This window comes from Urocampus carinirostris, chromosome 14 (assembly GCF_059441175.1).
Source record: "Urocampus carinirostris isolate Australia breed hairy pipefish chromosome 14, RoL_Ucar_1.0, whole genome shotgun sequence".
NCBI classification, from domain to species: Eukaryota; Metazoa; Chordata; class Actinopteri; order Syngnathiformes; family Syngnathidae; genus Urocampus; species Urocampus carinirostris.
This window is the reverse complement of record NC_142362.1, coordinates 28,780,026-28,797,271: the sequence shown is the minus strand read 5'-3', so window position 1 is coordinate 28,797,271 and position 17,246 is coordinate 28,780,026. Positions and strand designations below refer to the sequence as shown.

The 17,246-nt window shown below is 41.3% G+C and overlaps 1 protein-coding gene across 1 annotated transcript in view; it reads right to left on the bottom strand.

Annotated features, from left to right (window-relative positions):
- LOC148353120 (OX-2 membrane glycoprotein) overlaps nt 1-17,246 on the bottom strand; it is a 31,839-nt gene that overhangs the window by 2,724 nt on the left and 11,869 nt on the right. The window contains exons 4-5 of the mRNA XM_088353377.1: nt 13,217-13,299; nt 9,241-9,487 (exon numbers count right to left, since the gene is read on the bottom strand). Of these exons, the coding sequence (XP_088209503.1) occupies nt 9,241-9,487; nt 13,217-13,299 (330 nt within the window). The remainder of the gene's footprint in view (nt 1-9,240; nt 9,488-13,216; nt 13,300-17,246) is intronic.

Sequence of the window (17,246 nt, the reverse complement as noted above, 5' to 3'; positions counted from 1 at the left end):
TCCTTTCCCTCTTTCTTTCTATTGTTATTTTTCCTTTTTCTCCTTTCAGTTTTTTAATAGCTGTTTTAACTAATGAAACAAAACAAGGAAACAAGTTTCAAGCTGAGAGCTTTCTGATATTTGAATTCCCTGAAATTCATTGGGGAATCCTTGTCTGTTTTCAATTTGCTGTTCTTGGGAGCGATGGCCGACTAGAACATTTGTGTTGGCAGCAATGCATTATTTAGCTGCAGTTATTTGGACGTTGTAGTCGTTTTCGAGGCGGGCCGGGATTTTACTCAAAAGCTCACCTCCGAGGCTACCATGTTTGCATTTCATGTGTGGTTCAGTAAGCCATTGTTTCTCAACCTTTTCAGAGCCTAGGCATACTTTTGTTCATTAAAAAAAAATCGAGAAACGGCATCCATCGAAAAAGGTTTAAAAAGTTGCATGTTCTGTGAAAAATTAAATTAAATTATCCATCTATCCATCCATCCAATCATTATCTGCACCGCTTATCTTCAGTAGGGTAGCGGGGGTGCTGGAGCCCATCTCAGCTGTTTTCGGGCAGTGGGAAGGGGACACCCTGAACTGGTTGCCAGCCAGTCGCAGGGCACACAGAGACAGACAATTCGCTCGCTCATTCACACCTAGGGACAATTTGGACCGGCAAACCTGACATGCATGTTTTTGGAATGTGGGAGGAAACCCGGAGTGCCCGGAGGAAACCCACACAAGCATGGGGAGAACATGCAAACTCCACACTGGAAGGTTCAATCTCATGACCTCGGAACTATGCCACCCACGCGCTAAGCACTGCGCTGCCGTGCTGCCCAGCTCAAATTATCATTAACTGACTTTTTAAAAATTTGATTATTGTTTTCTATTTGAAAGGATATTGCATCGGATGGCAGTTCGATATTTTGACTATTATACCTCACAGTTTTTCATTATATTCACTAATATGCACTGTTTACATCATAGTCACTATCGGCCATTAATATTGCCGTTCCTTGATGTCCACACCTATTAGAACAGATCGGCTTTCTGCAACTGTTTACTAAAAAAACTCTTCTCATTGCAAGTTCAACATCCATTGATGTCCTCTCTCCTCATTTTGAATGTCTACTGAACTATATACATCTTGGTGTCTCAATTGATAATACAGTTTTTCTTATCATTTGTGGTCATCGTGGCTAAGGATGTAATACAGGTGTTTCATTTTGGTTAATCATTTTTGCTGTAAAGTTATCAATTTTTTAAAATCTGTTTTACTACATGTTTCTGCTGAAGAATAACAATAGAAATGATACTTAAAGGGACATTGTGCATTTTTAGCACCTCCTGGTGGGTAAAACAACAACATTGATTTAAATAATAAAAAAAAAATACATGAACTATTATACAAACAGGCATTTTTTTAAAATATGTGTTGTTCAATAAATGTGTTTCTATTAAACAACATGGGGCTTAAATGGAAGGAGCTGACATGATTGTCAGCCATATTTCTGACAAGAGGTACCCAAACAAAAACAAAAACTGGAAGACTTATTTATTTTCATGACCCATATTACATCTCCATAATTGTTGCAGTAATGCACGCCTATCGTACCCTGTTCAGGTGTCTTTTTGGAAGTGACCCGACAATGAGCTTCTTAGGACAATGCCATACAAACTAATACCAGCTTGGTAGCCTAGATGGTAAGGCGCCCGCCCTGAGACTGGGAGGTCGCTGGTTCAATCCTTGGCCGAGTCATACCTAAGACTTACAACATTGGTACTCATTGCCTCCCTGCTTGGTGCTCAGCATTAAGGTTGGAATTGGGGGGTTTGGGCACCTAATGACTAAAATGGCTGCGTCCTGTTTGGCTGCGGCTGCATCGGCTCGCTACAGTTTAACTTTACGGGTCAGGTGTATCGACATTTCGTTCTGTGTGCATTGTTACAAAGAATTACAATAAAAGTAAATTCTATTCTATTCCATTCTATTCTAGTTAATCACAAAGGAAGAAGAAATGCAATGGCAACGCAAAGCTACCAAAGAGCAGTGTTAGGGTCATTTTTAAGAAGACTTCTTGACAAAAAATGGCAACAATTTCAAGTATTAAAAGCACTTCACCTAAAATTCAAGCCCTTTCCAACATTAGAATTCAACCATTTTCAAGGATCATAAAATCATCAGTTTATGTGTAGCATACAATATATGATGTGTCTCCTCATCGAAGTACTTGAACAGGAAGGATGACGTCATGGAGGAGAACAATCCGAATGCTAATGTTGCTCTGCAAATGGAAACATCTACTTATTGTACTGTAGTAGTGCAAACAAAAGCACAAGTGTTTAAGAAGGTGGAGAGCGAGGGAGTGGGAACCGGAGAGCCGAGCAGAGACAAGGCACACAAGCCACCACTGTACGCTGACAACACTGACAACAGTCATGCATCAGCAGGACTTCGGCTGCACTTTTTGCCAAACTGCGCCCCTCTTCACACAAAATACACTTTAATATACAAAATACAAACTTTAAGTTTGGGCTCACTCACGCAATTTTGTATTTTCCATCAATATATCACACTTTTATATTTCAAATAAGTTGTCCAATGTTTTTTCTGCCCATATTAATCTCTTCTTTTTATCGGTCAGACTAAGATTTATGCCGCAACTAACAACTATATTATTAGTCGACTAGTCACCGACTATTTAAACGATTAGTCGAATAAAAACTATATATATATTTTTAATTTAGCATTACGTTTATTTAATTTTGTTTATTTTAATTAACATGGGTACAATGGAAAATACATATTTTATTGTTATGATTTGTCAATTGCCCTCACCTGCGCTGACTCTTTCAGCCCCAGCTGCCACTCGTTCCCTAATCAGTCCTTCTCCGATTTAAGCAGGTCCAAACTCCGTTCTCGTATCCCGCATGTTTCAGTTTCCTGTATAGATCCCCGACCCAAGCTTGTCCTGGCTACCCGTATCCTGCCTGGTCCCTGTTTCCTGTATCGATCCCCGACCACGCTTTGTCCTTCCATTCCGGCTACCCGACTTGTTCTGATCAAGGATCACGCTTCATTCTCCTCTCCAGGCTACCCGACTTGTTCCACCTGTCCAGCAAGCACCAGGTTGCTGTCTTTTCCCCTGTCCCTGACTTCCCCGATCCCTTAATAAAGCATTGTGTAAAACGTTACGCATTTGGGTCTACCGTTTGTTCCGATCGTGACCTTCATTGAACATACTGCAGATTCGTAAAAAAGTTAAATAAAAATGCACAATATAAAACTAATGTGCTGTGTTCGGTCAGGAGATACATAAATCCATAAATAATTGTTTTAGGGACAGGCAAATAAATAGTTCAATGGTTACCAGTCGCAGGAGAAGCCTCCTGATCTGACCCAGATACAGCACCTTCATCATCTAGTCATCGTTGATTTTCGGTGTAAAGCTTCATCCCGCTCTTCAGAGATGAGCAGGACCTCATCACTGACAAGCAGTGGGGTCTGACAATAATAATACTGGGGAAAACTACTCAAGTATAAAGTGGTGTAGCTTCAGGAGTATGAGGTACAGGAAGGTCTAATCTGGGGTGTTTCCATGCCTGTATGAACTTCGCCACAGTTTGGTCGGCATTGGATTTGTTTCCAGTAGGAGTTGAACTCCCCAAGGCTACCGATAGTCACCGGTTCTGCTCATAACCTTAATGGACAGAATTTTTCGGCACGGCCGTGCCATAGTAAGGGTCTGGTTTGTGGGCCTCAGCATTGCATCCCTGCTAGGTGGTCCTTCCTCAAATCGTGATCTTCAGCTCTCACTGGAGTGATTCACAGCAGAGTGTGGAGAGGCTGGGTAGAAGTTTGCACCTCGAAGTACAAAACAATGGTGCATGTCGGGGATGAGATCTTGCCCACAAGCTTAAAAGATAGATAGAATGATAGCTAGATACTTTATTCATCCCCGTAGGGAAATTCACACTTCCAGCAGTCTTCTTTGTTGTTTTATTAACAAATTAACAGGATGCCCTCAGGGTGCTTTGTTGTAGTTTAGCCAAAGCGGAGTGGATGACGTCACATGCTAGTCCAAAAGTTCGACGTCCCTGCAGCAGGTGGAATCTTTGTGCCACGATAGGGGCCCCTCATCACGCCAGCATGAGAATTCTTCAGGGCAAGGAGTTGAATCCTCGAATGAACGCATTTTTGCATTTTAAAACCCATAATGATAGGATAGAAAGTAATCCAAAGTATAAAATGTACAATGTATCTCATCAAAACGGTATTAGCTTTAATATTACTTGAATCTTACAGAGGCGAGTCAAAAATGTTTCGTTCCGACGTGCTTTACCGAGCTACTGCCATTACACATAACGTCTTCTATTCATACTATGCAAGTCGTCTTTTTATTGGCCGTATCCAGTCTAAAATGCTCCCAAACTATAGACGGATAGACCTGTCCTTGAGGTTGATGCCGCCGTCCCTGTATGTTTATGCTACCGCTTAAGCTAGAAACGCTATTGAGCGACTTTCAGAAGAGATTATATTCATGTAGAGATTCCTCACTCTGTTGGAAAATTGTGTCTGGCGACAATAGTCGTCAATGGAATTCATTGTCGACTAGTCAGTGCAGCCCTATCTCAGTCTTTGCCACTCTGCCTTGAAGGCCAGAATCTTGGAGTCGCCTCTTCACTATAAATGTCTATATTGGTGTTTTGCGGGTACTATTTAACGAAGCTGCAAGTTATGGACCCGTGAGACGTCTATTTTCTCAAACTAAAGACTCAAATATTATTGTGCTCTTGTTTGTTTGCACATCGAGAAACTTATATTTTTGCCCATTCCTCCTAGCAAAACAGCTCGAGCTCAGTGAGGTTGGATGGAAAGCGTTTGTGAACAGCAGTTTTCCGTTCTTTCCACAGATTCTCAATTGAATTGAGGTCTGGACTTTGAATTGGTCATTCTAACACCTTTATATGTTTTTTTGGTGAACCATTCCCTTGTAGCTTTTGCTTTATGTTTTGGGTCATTGTTTTGTTGGAAGACAAATCTCCGTCCCAGTCTGAGGTCTTTTGCGGACTCCATCAGGTTTTCTTCCAGAATGGTCCTGTATATTGCTCGTTCTATTTTCCCATCAATTTTAACCATCTTCCCTGTCCCTGCTAAAGAACAGCAGGTCCACCACCATGCTTGACTGTGGGTATGGTGTGTTGAGGGTGATGAGATGTGCTTCTTTTACGTAAAACATAACATCTTGCGTTGCTGCCAAAAAGTTCGATTTTGGTCTCAATTAACCAGAGCACCTTCTTCCACATGTTTGGTGTGTCTCCCAGGTGGCTTGTGGCACTCTTTAATTGACACTTTTTATGGATATCTTGAAGAAATGGCTTCCTTCTTTCCACTCTTCCATAAAGGCCAGATTTGTGCAGTATACGACTGATTGTCGTCCTATGGACAGATTTTCCCACCTCAGCTGTAGACCTCTGCAGTTCATCCAGAGTGATCATGGGCTGCATCTCTCTTCAGTTTTCTCCTTGTATGAGCTGAAGGTTTAGGGGGAATGCCCGATCTTGGTAGATTTGCAGTGGTCTGATACTCTTTCCATTTCAATATTATTGCTTGCACAGTGTTTAAAGCTTGGGAAATCTTTTTGTATCCAAATCCAGCTTTAAACTTCTCTGCAACAGTATCTCGGACTTGCCTGGTGTGTTCCTCGGTCTTCATGATGCTCTCTGCGCTTTAAACAGACTTTCATACAGAGACTTGATTACACACAGGTGGATTCCATTTATCATCATTAGTCATTTAGATCAACATGGAATCATTCAGAGATCCTCACTGAGCTTCTGGACAGAGTTTGCTGCACTGAAAGTAAAGGGGCTGAATAATTTACACACCCACTTTTTCGTGTTTTATTTGTTAAAAAACGTATCCAATAAGATATGTTCCACTTCATGATTGTGTCCCACTTATTGTTGATGCTTCACAAGAAATTACAGTTTTATATCTTTATGTTTGAAGTCTGAAATGTGGCAAAAGGTCGCAAAGTTCAAAGGGGCCAATTAGTTTCGCAAGCCACTGTATTGCATTAAAAACAGACATTTGCAACTAAAAGAGTTCGACACCACATTAACAATGGAAGGGTGTACTGTATTTCGGTTTCGTTCCAGAGATTTGTCCTTAAAAAATAAAGACATTTCTAAGCGAGCCCAGACTTTTCAACAGTAGTGTAAGTCAGGAAGACGAGATCAACATTCCTTGTCTAAGTCCCAGACGTTCTCTCGCAAAGTACGAGAGGAGCTCGCTCTGTTTTTTTCCGGCCCACACGCTTAGAGCGCATAGAAATGTTCATGTTTTTAGCTGTGAAATTCTTCACTTTGCACATTGTGTGTTTATTTTATTCTGTCTGGCTGTGTTTCCTCAATCATTCTCAAACCCATTTTCAACGTTTCTGATGATATTTCTTACAATATTGGCTTTAGTGTTGTCTTAATTTTCCTTTGTTGATTTCTGTGGCAGAGGCTATAGGAAAACGATACCCATGTCTAAAAAGGAAATTTGAAAATATGCTAAGGCAGGCTCGGCATGTTATTCTTTGCTTCATGTCTGTGTGAAAGCGGTTATCACAGCACTCAGGATGCACATGTTATATGCTCGACACATGGGGTATTGTTATTATTTTTTCAGCAAAAATCATCTGAGCAGGGAAAGTCAGTACACTGCAAAAACAAAACATATACAAAACATAATATAAATAAGACTTAGAAGTTGTATTTTAACCTGATATTCTAATAAAATACGAAAAATAATGTATTTTAAAAAAAAAAACAATAGTAATAAGAGTGATACAAAATGAATACTTAAAAGTAGTAATATATTTTTTCTGATAAATACAAAGCATACTTAAAGTGACAATGTGTATTATACGACCTTACTATCTTTTTTCACAATATCAGAGATCATGTCACGGTTGCCCATTGCCCTCACTTTGGCCCGCCCATTTGGCGCCAGCTGCTGCTCATTGCCTGATTGGCTTCCCGCCTATTTAAACTCAATGCTCTCATTCACTCCTTGTTAGTCCGTAAACGAACCTCTGCACTTGCAAGACTTGTATTTTGACTCTGTCTGGTATCCTGCTTGAGTATCTGGTATCGATCCCTTCTGTCCCGTCTGACACGTCCTGTCCGGTATCTTGCTCCAGTATCCAGTATCCGGTATCGATCCCGTCCTGTCCGGTATCTTGCTTGTGTAGCCAGTATCCGGTATCGATCCCGTCTGTCCTGTCCTGTCTGCCCCTGGCTTCCTGTTTTCCCGCACCTGACTTCTCCGTCTAACTTCTTCTGCCCAGCAATCGCCGAATCGCTGGCGTTTGTGTTCCCGCGCAAGACTGCCCCTTTACCGTAAAATAAACCTTGTGTGAAAACATTACGCGTCTGGGTCCACCGTCTGTTCGGGTTTTGACGGATAATTGTTAGAGAATGGAGGGAATTGAAAGTCGTCCTGAGATTTTATATTATATATATATATATATATATAAACATAAAAAATTTTGACTAGGGAACGACCTCTTTGGTGTATCTGATGATGAATTTGGACTTTTAAAGACATTGAATAAATACAAATCAAATTGTATGTATTCAACAGCGTTTGTAACTTAAAATGCTCAAAACAGGATAGAATAAAATTGATCCTAATTCAACATGTGAAATACAGAATGATTTTAACATGAATCTCTGGTTCCGTGAATTAAAATAGTATCATGATGGTAATAGATCTAATGCCTTTTTCTATGCCATTTATACCACCGGTGGTCCAGTGGTTAGAATTCTGTGCTCTCACTGCCACGACTCTGATTCGATTCCCGTTGCATCCATTTGCAAACTCGAGCTGATAAAAACTTAAACAAATTGTGGTATACGGTACTTTTGCCAATCTTAACTATTGCTTCATACAAAAACAATAAAAAGGGGGTAAACATTTTTTTAAAAACTTAGTTTCACTATCAGATCATTTTTGCTCAATTTAAGTATGATGATTTTTTTTTTTATAGAAAAAAAAACATGAATACAAATATTGGGTTTCCTATATGGTTAAATCCAAAATTACTGCTAACTTATGAGGCAAGTATAACCTGTATGAACTCATGAGCCACAAATTGATAAGAAAACATGATACGGCCAATTTAGGCAAAATCAAAATTTGAAATAAAAAAACAAAAAGAAAAAACACATGAAACTGGTCCCAGGAATTAATTGTTAAACGTTTTTGAAGGACCGTGTGTTTAGTGCAGTCATCTACATGTTATGATTATTTAAATTTGTTTTTAAATAGATTAGTTTCATTATGGGCAGCACTGCGGAACAGTGGTTAGCACGTGTGCGGCACAGTTCTGAGGTCATGAGATCGAACCTCCTGTGTGGAGTTTGCATGTTCTCCCTGTGCTTGCGTGGGTTTCCTCCGGGCACTCCGGTCCCCTCCCACATTCCACATGCATGTTAGGTTAATTGTCTGTCCCTGTGTGCCCTGCGACTGGCTGGCAACCAGTTCAGGGTGTCCCCTGCTCACTGCCCAAAGACAGCTGAGATGGGCTCCAGCACCCCTGCGACCGTACTGAGGATAAGCGGTGCAGCTAAAGAAGGGGTGGTAAGAAAGTTTGACACAAAGAGCCGCAATTTTTAACTGTGAGAGTCAAAGAGCCACACGACCACGCACTGACCTACCATGACAGACAGACACACACAAACACACAAAATTAAAAACATATTATTTCCCATAACACACTTCTCACCTTACAATACAAGTATTGTTCTTGTGTTGATTTCAAGGAAAGTGTCCACCCTCGATACACACACAAAAAAAAACTAAACATGACTTGAAGGCTTAAAGAGAAAAAAATGAAAAGGGAAAAATGTAGAGAAAAAAGACAGAAATAAAGCAAGATAGAGAACTGAGAAGAGAGAGAGAAAGCCATTGAGAAAGAGAGAGAGAGTGAGAGAGAGAGAGACGGATATGGTTCAGTGAGCAAAGCTGAGCAGATGTAAGGTGCAGTATGAAAGATGCTATGACATGAATCGACCAATCGGTGCGGGCCAATAGGCATGAACTTTGGCTGCCCAAAATGTTAGTAGAAGCATCCGAAGGGGCAATAACCGAAGTGCAAAGTAGCGAGGGGTCTTCTTATATTTGGACTATTTTCATTAGGCGGGCCGCATGTGGCCTGCATGCCGTAGTTTGCCCACCCCTGTATTAGCAAAAAGACTTGTTATGCTCACCATACGTTGTTAGGCAGACGGTGGAGCTCTTGGGCCCGTCTGTGGTGCTATACAAACAGGTATAGCAGCCTTCGTCCCGGATGGCCACGGGTTGGATGGTGAGCGTGCTTTCCGACAGCGAGGCGCTGAGCCAAACTCTGCCCTGGTACGCCGGCTCGATCATGGGGTCGCCCCTCTTGGCGTAAGAGGCCACGTCCGAGGGCAGGCCCCCCGGCGCCGAGGCGTAGCGCCAACTGACCTGCTGCACCTTCAAATCAAATTTGATTTTTAAAGCACTTCTCAGCCAATGAATTGACACTCAAAGTCCTCTATGAAACATTCAGTGTACGATAAAAAAATCAATTCCCCTCTTTTATCCTACCCCAACAACCCCAAACACGTCATACACCAGGGGTGTCAAACTTTCAGCTCGAGGGCTAAATGCTAGAAAAATCCTTCTCATGAGGGCCGGACTAATAAATCAACTCACCCAGTGCAAGTGACGTGTATTCATGTCATTTACAGTGAAGAAAATAAGTATTTGAATACCCTGCTATTTTGCTATTTCTCCCACTTCGAAATCATGGAGGGGTCTGAAATTTTCGTCATAGGTGCATGTCCACTGTGAGAGAAATAAACTAAAAAGAAATATCCAGAAATCACAATGCATGATTTATTTAACAATTTATCCGTGTGATAAACCACAAATAAGTATTTGAACGCATTATCAGTGGCGGCATTAGCTCAGGAGGTAGAGCGCTCGTTTTGGTTTGATAAAGAGGTTGCAGGTTCGATTCCCAGCTCCTCCGTATTGATGTATCATTGGGCAAAACACTGAATACGTAATGCCTCCAATTAGCAGCCTTGCATGGCTGACTCCCTATTGGTGTATGAGTGTGTAAATGGGTAAATGCAGACCATTTACAATGTATACGGCTAATCATGTTGCTGGTCTTTGATTTAGGGTAGATTCGCAGTGTAACCTATAATATCTAATAAAATAGAAAAGGCTCATAGGCAATGTTCCCTCTAATTTTCCACGGGTCTGAGCGTTCACACAAAGTCGGTGAGCAACGCTTGAAACAACAGTGAGCAACAGCAATCCCAAGTGTGGCAACTAAGTCATTATCAAACATGTCCAAAACTTGACATCAAGTTACATTTTGCCGAGTTTTTGAAGGAATTGACTAAGGTATTATTGCAAAGGGTGTACGGCCTACAAACGTCATTTGTTTTTACAACAATTCTTACACAAGATTTCCATTTCTTTTTTTTCCTGGTATCTTTTGTCGCGAAATACTAACATTTTGGGGGGCTTATTTAGTCGGTTGCACGATACAGAACTGTATTTAATCACATTTTTTAGTTGAAGTACAATGTTGGCAACAAGATTGACTTGGTATAATTTTTTTAATTCCTTTAAAAAAAATCTCATTGTGTTTATTTTTTCCTGGCTGTTACTTTTTTCTATTTGTTCTCTTTTCTTTTTTTCTGGCCTTTTTCTGATTTTTTTTATTCTCTTTTCTCTTCCTTTTGTTTCTTTTTTTCTCAGCTTTTCACTACTTTTTCATTTTGGTATTTTTTTTCTTTTTTGTTCTATCTCTCCCTTCCTCTAAACCATTTTGTGCACAATTTTACATAATATTTGGTCGTGTAGGGGTTAAAGAAGCAAAAACAACCTGAAGAGCCATTTGTGACGCAGAAGAGTCGGTTCTTTTTAGTGAGCCAAGCTGAAGAGGCCAGTTCTTGAAAAACTCCACTGACTTTACTCTACTTTGTTCTACTTCACTCTAATTTGCCTCTTAATTAGAAATTTCGAGCCCTGTTTTTTGTGAGCTGGCTAGATTTTCTTGTGCGCGTAAAAGCTCTGGGTAGTGCGCAATTGCGCACACACGCAGCTTAGAGGGAAAATTGCGCTGGATAGATTTCCTTGTGCGCTGAGAATGTGCGGGCAGTTTGCGATTGCGTACGCGCGCGCAGCTTAGAGGGAACACTGCTCATAGGATGGCCTTTAGAACAGGTTGGAATTTCTTATCTGAGGTTTATGCTCTTTCCCTGTTCTCCTTGCAAGTTCAAAATCCGTTGATGTCTTCTCTTCTTATTTTGACTTTAAACTTATCAGTAAGGAAGGAATCGGTTTTGTCTGGACAAATGAAGCAAAAATCTTTCATAACGCCCAGCAGCAAAAGAAAAGGTCTTTTCAGAGGCTCACAATTAAATCAGGATTCCGGTATGTCAAATTTCGTTATAAAACAATTATTTAGGTGTTAATTCTGCTTAATGATTGTTTACCTTCACTAAGATGTAGTTTTTATCAGCTGAATTTGTAAAACTATTGAATTCATTTTCACTACACTTTATTCAACTTGAGTACACATGCAGACTGGAAAGTGAGAAAATAGGGTACACACACACAATTTCAATGATTGATTTAATGATTTGAATGTATTTTTGCTTTTTATCATTCAAAAATGTTTTCCTGAGTAATGGAATTTCCCATTTAATATCTAAAGGAGCAACAAATTTCTTTAAACTTCTGCAGACACCCAGGTTTGATCTTTTTAAAAAATTGTGGGTTTTGTATTTGTCATAAGCCAGAAACAGACAGGACCCAATAGCGTTCGTTAAACTTAGTTTTATTGAAATAGAGAGCAGTGCTTGCTTCCACGGTTCGATGATCGTCGGACACGGGTGGCTGATGGCAGGAACGCGGAAGTGGCACTTCCACGTGAAGATAGTCGTGGGTGGCAGGAAAGCTGGTCGGTAGCCGGGACAGGGGAGTGTAGCGACCCTCGTTCATGCACGACACAAGGTTTCACAATCTCTGGTTTATTGCCTTCAACGCTTACAAACTTATTTAAGCTACGGCAAGCGCTGAAGCCCATAAAGTGCCAAACGAAAAGAACAGTCGCAGACGCCCATGACTTAACAACTGAATGAGGTACCGGAATATTAACAGTAATACAACAAAAACACAGATTTTGTGAGAATTCAAAAAAACATTCAAAACAATCAAATTTCAACTCTGTTACAGGAGCAAGGGCAGTAATCGAGTCCAGAAAAAAGGTCGGCAACAAGTATCAGGCAGGAGACAGGGCAAAACAGGTCGATGGCCGGGACGGACGAGCAGGGCGGAAACCGGTCCAGGAACAGGTCGGCAACGGGTAACGGGCAGGAGAAAACCGATCAGGAGATTGTCGGAGGGCTCGGTGCTTGCCTAGCAAAAGTGTAGGTTCACAGGGCGGTCTGACGCCGGTAACAGGGAGCCGGGGGGTTTAAAGAGTGGCAAGGAGCCAATCAGCGACCAGGGCTGTTGGCGCCAACGGGGCAGCCGCAGGTGCCCTGAATCAGTAATCATAACAGTATTGCCTTTTGTGACTTTTATTTTGGTAAAGTACCATCGGGAGTAGTTTCCTCAATGTTCGCCGCTTAATTAATGTTCATCAGCAAATATAACTGCTTTGTAAGTGGCGGCTGGCTATGGCGATATCCACTGGACATATTTAAAACTGCAAGTCACTGTTTTACTTAATGCCTCTCATTTTTCTCTTGTGCTTCAGGGAATGGATTTTCAGCCATTGAACCACACTTTATCAGTGTTGAACCACACACACATACACGAGGAAATACTGACATAATAAAACATGTATAAATAAAAAAGAAACTACAGAACAAAATCATAAATAGGGGAAAGAAAAAAGGAAAATATGCTAGAAGTAAAAATTTAGATATGAAAAATAATCAGACTAAACAAAAATGATCAATTAAAACCCATATTTCAAAGGGGGGTTTTGAGGCCTTCTCTTAAAATCATCCCTGATGTCCTTCGGCAGACCCTTCCATCGGTGAGGACCAAAGTATCCTCGCCATAGGTTTTGGTCCTCACCCTGGGAACAGTTAAAAAACTACTGCCAGAGGACCTCAGTGACCGTGAGGCCTGATCAGACCGATAAGATGGCCTAAGACCGTTAAGACATTTAAAAACTAGGAAAATTACCTTTTCGGGGAGGCCGTACGAGCACGATAGGGACGCCTTCTTCCCGCTCACTGCTGTCTTGTTGCTTTCTGCTGTCACTGATGCTGAGAAGTGAAGCACACAACGAATGGGTCATGATTTCTCAGTAAATAGAAGACAAGAACGAGTTGAAATAAAATGACTAAATTTTGTGCAGGATTGGGGAGTAACAGAAACCATGGAACGGCAAAAATGATGTTGGTAAGCTATTTGGATTTATTTTCATTTTGTTTCTGTCGCATTTTATGTTCGTTTGGCAAGAGATCAAAGCCAGGAGAGAAAGCTTACCCGGTGTTGTGAGTCATCATTTTATTCATATTTAGTTTCTTTTGTCTTTTATTAGCATATTTGGTATTGGAGTAATCCAAAAGTCATTGAAAGTAATCCAGTTAAAGTAACCCACCCAACCCTGCCTATATATTCTGCGAAGTACTGCTTTGTGATGCAGCTTTGGTTCGGCTTTGCGTGTATCTGAACAGGATTAATGGCTCAAGTTTTGAGCGAGATGGAGAAAATTTGCATGTAATCAAATTTGTCTCCGAGCCACAGGTAATCATAGAAAGAGCCATATATGGCTCGCGAGCCATAGGTTCCCGACCCCTGCTCTATGGCTTTTTTAAAGGGGCATTGCTATTTCATGGTTTCACTTTTTGCGGGAGGTTCAGATCCCCGTGAACCGCGATAACTAAGGGATTACTTGAAGTGCTGGGAGTAACGTGTCAGTTACAAAGTAAGGTGTTCCATGAGCTTTAATTTTCTATGTAACGAGTACTGTAACGCGTCATTGATAGAAAATTCTAACTCAAATAACTCTGCTATTTATTAAAAACAGTTCGCAAATTTCAACACCATTTAATAAGCAGCTGTTCCACTTCAATCAGGATGGATTTATGAACCCTTTGCGTTATTCTAGAGGAGAGTACAAGAATTTCTCACTTCTGATATACTCCCTACCATAGAGACCTTAGGCCCGGAGTCCAAACCCAGCCTGACCTGAATTTCTTGGAGGGAATAGGGGGTGGTGTAGTGGGCCAAAATCGGCAGCAGCCACAGGGGGGGCAAAACCATCCTCCTAAGGTTAATTTTGCGGGCTCGAACTAGGCTAGGCTTTGATATACGCGGGCCGGGTCAGGTTGGGCTGGATTTTTTACGCTACCATTTATACTGTATTGACAACTATATAATAAACCATTGAAACTAGTCTTGTTGTTTATCACCATTAGCAATTGGTAGCCAGTGCTAGGGGAGGGAGCGTGTTTTATATAGAAACAACAAACCAAAGGGAAATCAATGAGGCAACTAAGCACAGAATTTGTGGTAGACGTGTTCTTAATTTTGGTCTTTGTAAAATTATTTTTGCAATGCACTACGCTTGGAAAAAATGAAAACATCCTAGCCAGTACTCAGCAATAGAGGAGGAAATCATCTTAGAAGAAATAGATATGGTGTCACTGACCAGAAACGGAAATAGGACCCAGTAGCGTTCGTTTACTCAATTTATTGAAGAGAGAGGGAGAGCAGTGCTTGCTTCCACGATCCGACGATCGACGGATACGGGTAGCAGAGGGCTGGAACGCGGAAGTTGCACTTCCGTGTCGAGCGAGGACAATCGTATACAGCCGGGATACTGGTCACTAGCCGGGACGGGAGAGCAAGGGCGGTATCGAGTTCAGAAAAGAGGTCGACAACAGGTATCAGGCAGAAAATGGGGCAAAACAGGTCGGATGTTGGGATGGCAGATCAGGGCAGACACGGGTCCAGAAACAGGTCGGCAACAGGTGTCAGGTAGGAGAAAACGGCAGGAAAATGTCTGAAGGTATGAGCTTGCCTAGCTGGGAGCATAGGTTCTGACGGCTTCCTCTTGAAAGCCGGGGGTTTAAAAGGAGTCTCTGAACCAATCAGTTCTCAGGGCTGTTGGCGCCAATTGGGCAGTCACAGGTGCCCTGAATCAGCAATCATGACATATGGAGTGTATCGACTAATTGTTTGTTTGAAAACTCTCAAGTTTCCGCAAGAAATATAAAAAAATCTTCACTTCCACCAGTTTGTGTTCACATTTTCTTCCATTTCTTACACGATGTTGCTATTTTTCAGCAGCTTTAGGTGGTCGGCTTCAATGCGAATATTATTAACTACAAAGTAAGTTTTAGCGTAACACACTACTTTTGGGTGTCAGTAATCCGGAGGAGGGTAACAAAATTATTTTTCAAATAAAGTAACTTTATATTATGTACCGGATCCATATCCCAATAGTAGGAGGTGGCTAGAGTCAAGAACGCATTCATATTTCTGACTCTTTCTGGGAGACTGATAGAGAGGAGGGGATTTCCAGCCCTCTCGTCTAAATCAACTGATGTGTTGGGAGTCATTAGGTGCCCAAACCCCTCAATTCCAACCCCTAATGCCGAGCGCCAAGCAGGGAGCCAATGAGTACCAATGTTGTCTTAGGTATGACTCGGCCGAGGCTTGAACCAACAACCTCCCAGTCTCGGGGCGGGCGCCCTACCCCCAAGGCCACCGAGCTGGTCTATTTACTTTTTTTTCAGTTATGTTCCCAACACTGATTGTTAGAAAATAGAATACAAGAAGACCTGGGTGAGAGAGAGAAGGGTTGCAGTATCTACAAAGGAATCGTTAGAAGGCGAAGTATCGATACCAGGACCGTAGTATCGATCCAATCCAAGTACTCGCTTAGTATTGATCATATTGATATTTGGAGTGATCTGCCAACCCCTAATGAGAACACATCGATCACTCCTTTCACCTGGCTATTGATTCACTCCCTCCCTTTCTTGGGGAATTATTTTTCCACATTTCGCATAGGCAGCAATACTCTCGGGACCGTTTATCCGGTGTGCAAGTATGCAGCAAATAAGATGACCCCGAAACAAAAAGTAAATGAGCCACAGATGTTCCTACTCGGTGAATCAAATCCAGTTCTGTGTTTTATGAGCATACCTGACTGGGCCTCCGAATACATGTCAAGTACTCAAAATGAAGATGCTTTTTTTTTCTGGATGATCTACGGAAGGGGTGTCAAACTCCTTTGAGCTTGGGGGCCACATAATAGAAAGAAAAACTCTTGGGGGGGCTGGACTGGTATATTGAAGAGAAAGAAAATGAGAGGAACAAACAGAGTGAGAGAGAGGGAGGGACAGAGAGAAATTGAAAAGAGAGAGAAAAGGAGAAATTGAAAAGAGAGAGAGCGAAAGAGAGAGAGAGAGGGACAGAGAGAGGGAGAGTTTGAAAGGAGAGAAAAAGACGGATAGAGTGAGAGAGATAATACCAAGAGAGGGAGCGAGGGAAAAACAAAAAGATAAAGAATGTCAACGAAAGGGAAAAATATAAAGAAAAAAAGATAGAAATAAAGCAAGAGAGAGAAATAAAAAGAGAGACAAAGGAGAAAGCCATTGTGAAAGAGAGAAAAGGAGAAAAGAGAGAGCAAGAGAGAGAAATTAAAAGAAGCGAGAAAGAGACAGAGAGAAGGAAAGAGAGAGTATACAAGAGGGAGGGAGAGAAAGACAAAGAGAGAAAGAAGATACAAGACAAAAGGGGAAAATGAAGATAAAAAAATTGAAATAAAGCAAGAAAGAGAAATGAAAAAAGAGAGAAAGAGAAATCCATTGAGAAAGAGAGGGAAAGGGGGAAAAGAGAAGGAAAAGAGAGAAAAAAAAGTAAGGGGGAGGAAAGAGAGATTAAAGGAGATAAAAGAGAGAGAGAAAAAGAGAAACAGCTCAAAAGACATAGAGAACAAGAGACACATAGTAAAAGAGAGAAGAACAACAGACAGCGCGAGGGAAAAGATACAAAAAGAGAAAGAGAGCATGAGCTGGAGAGAGGAACCGAAAAGGAAAGAGGGAGAAAGAAAGAGAAAGCGAGCAAGAAAGAAAGAGTGAGAAAGAAATACAGCTACAATGTCTTAGTGAGTGTTTTGGACTGGCTTTGTTGGAATCAAGTAGAAATATTTCATAATGCAGCTCTTTTTTTTTGCACTTCTGTCAGTGTTATCTCA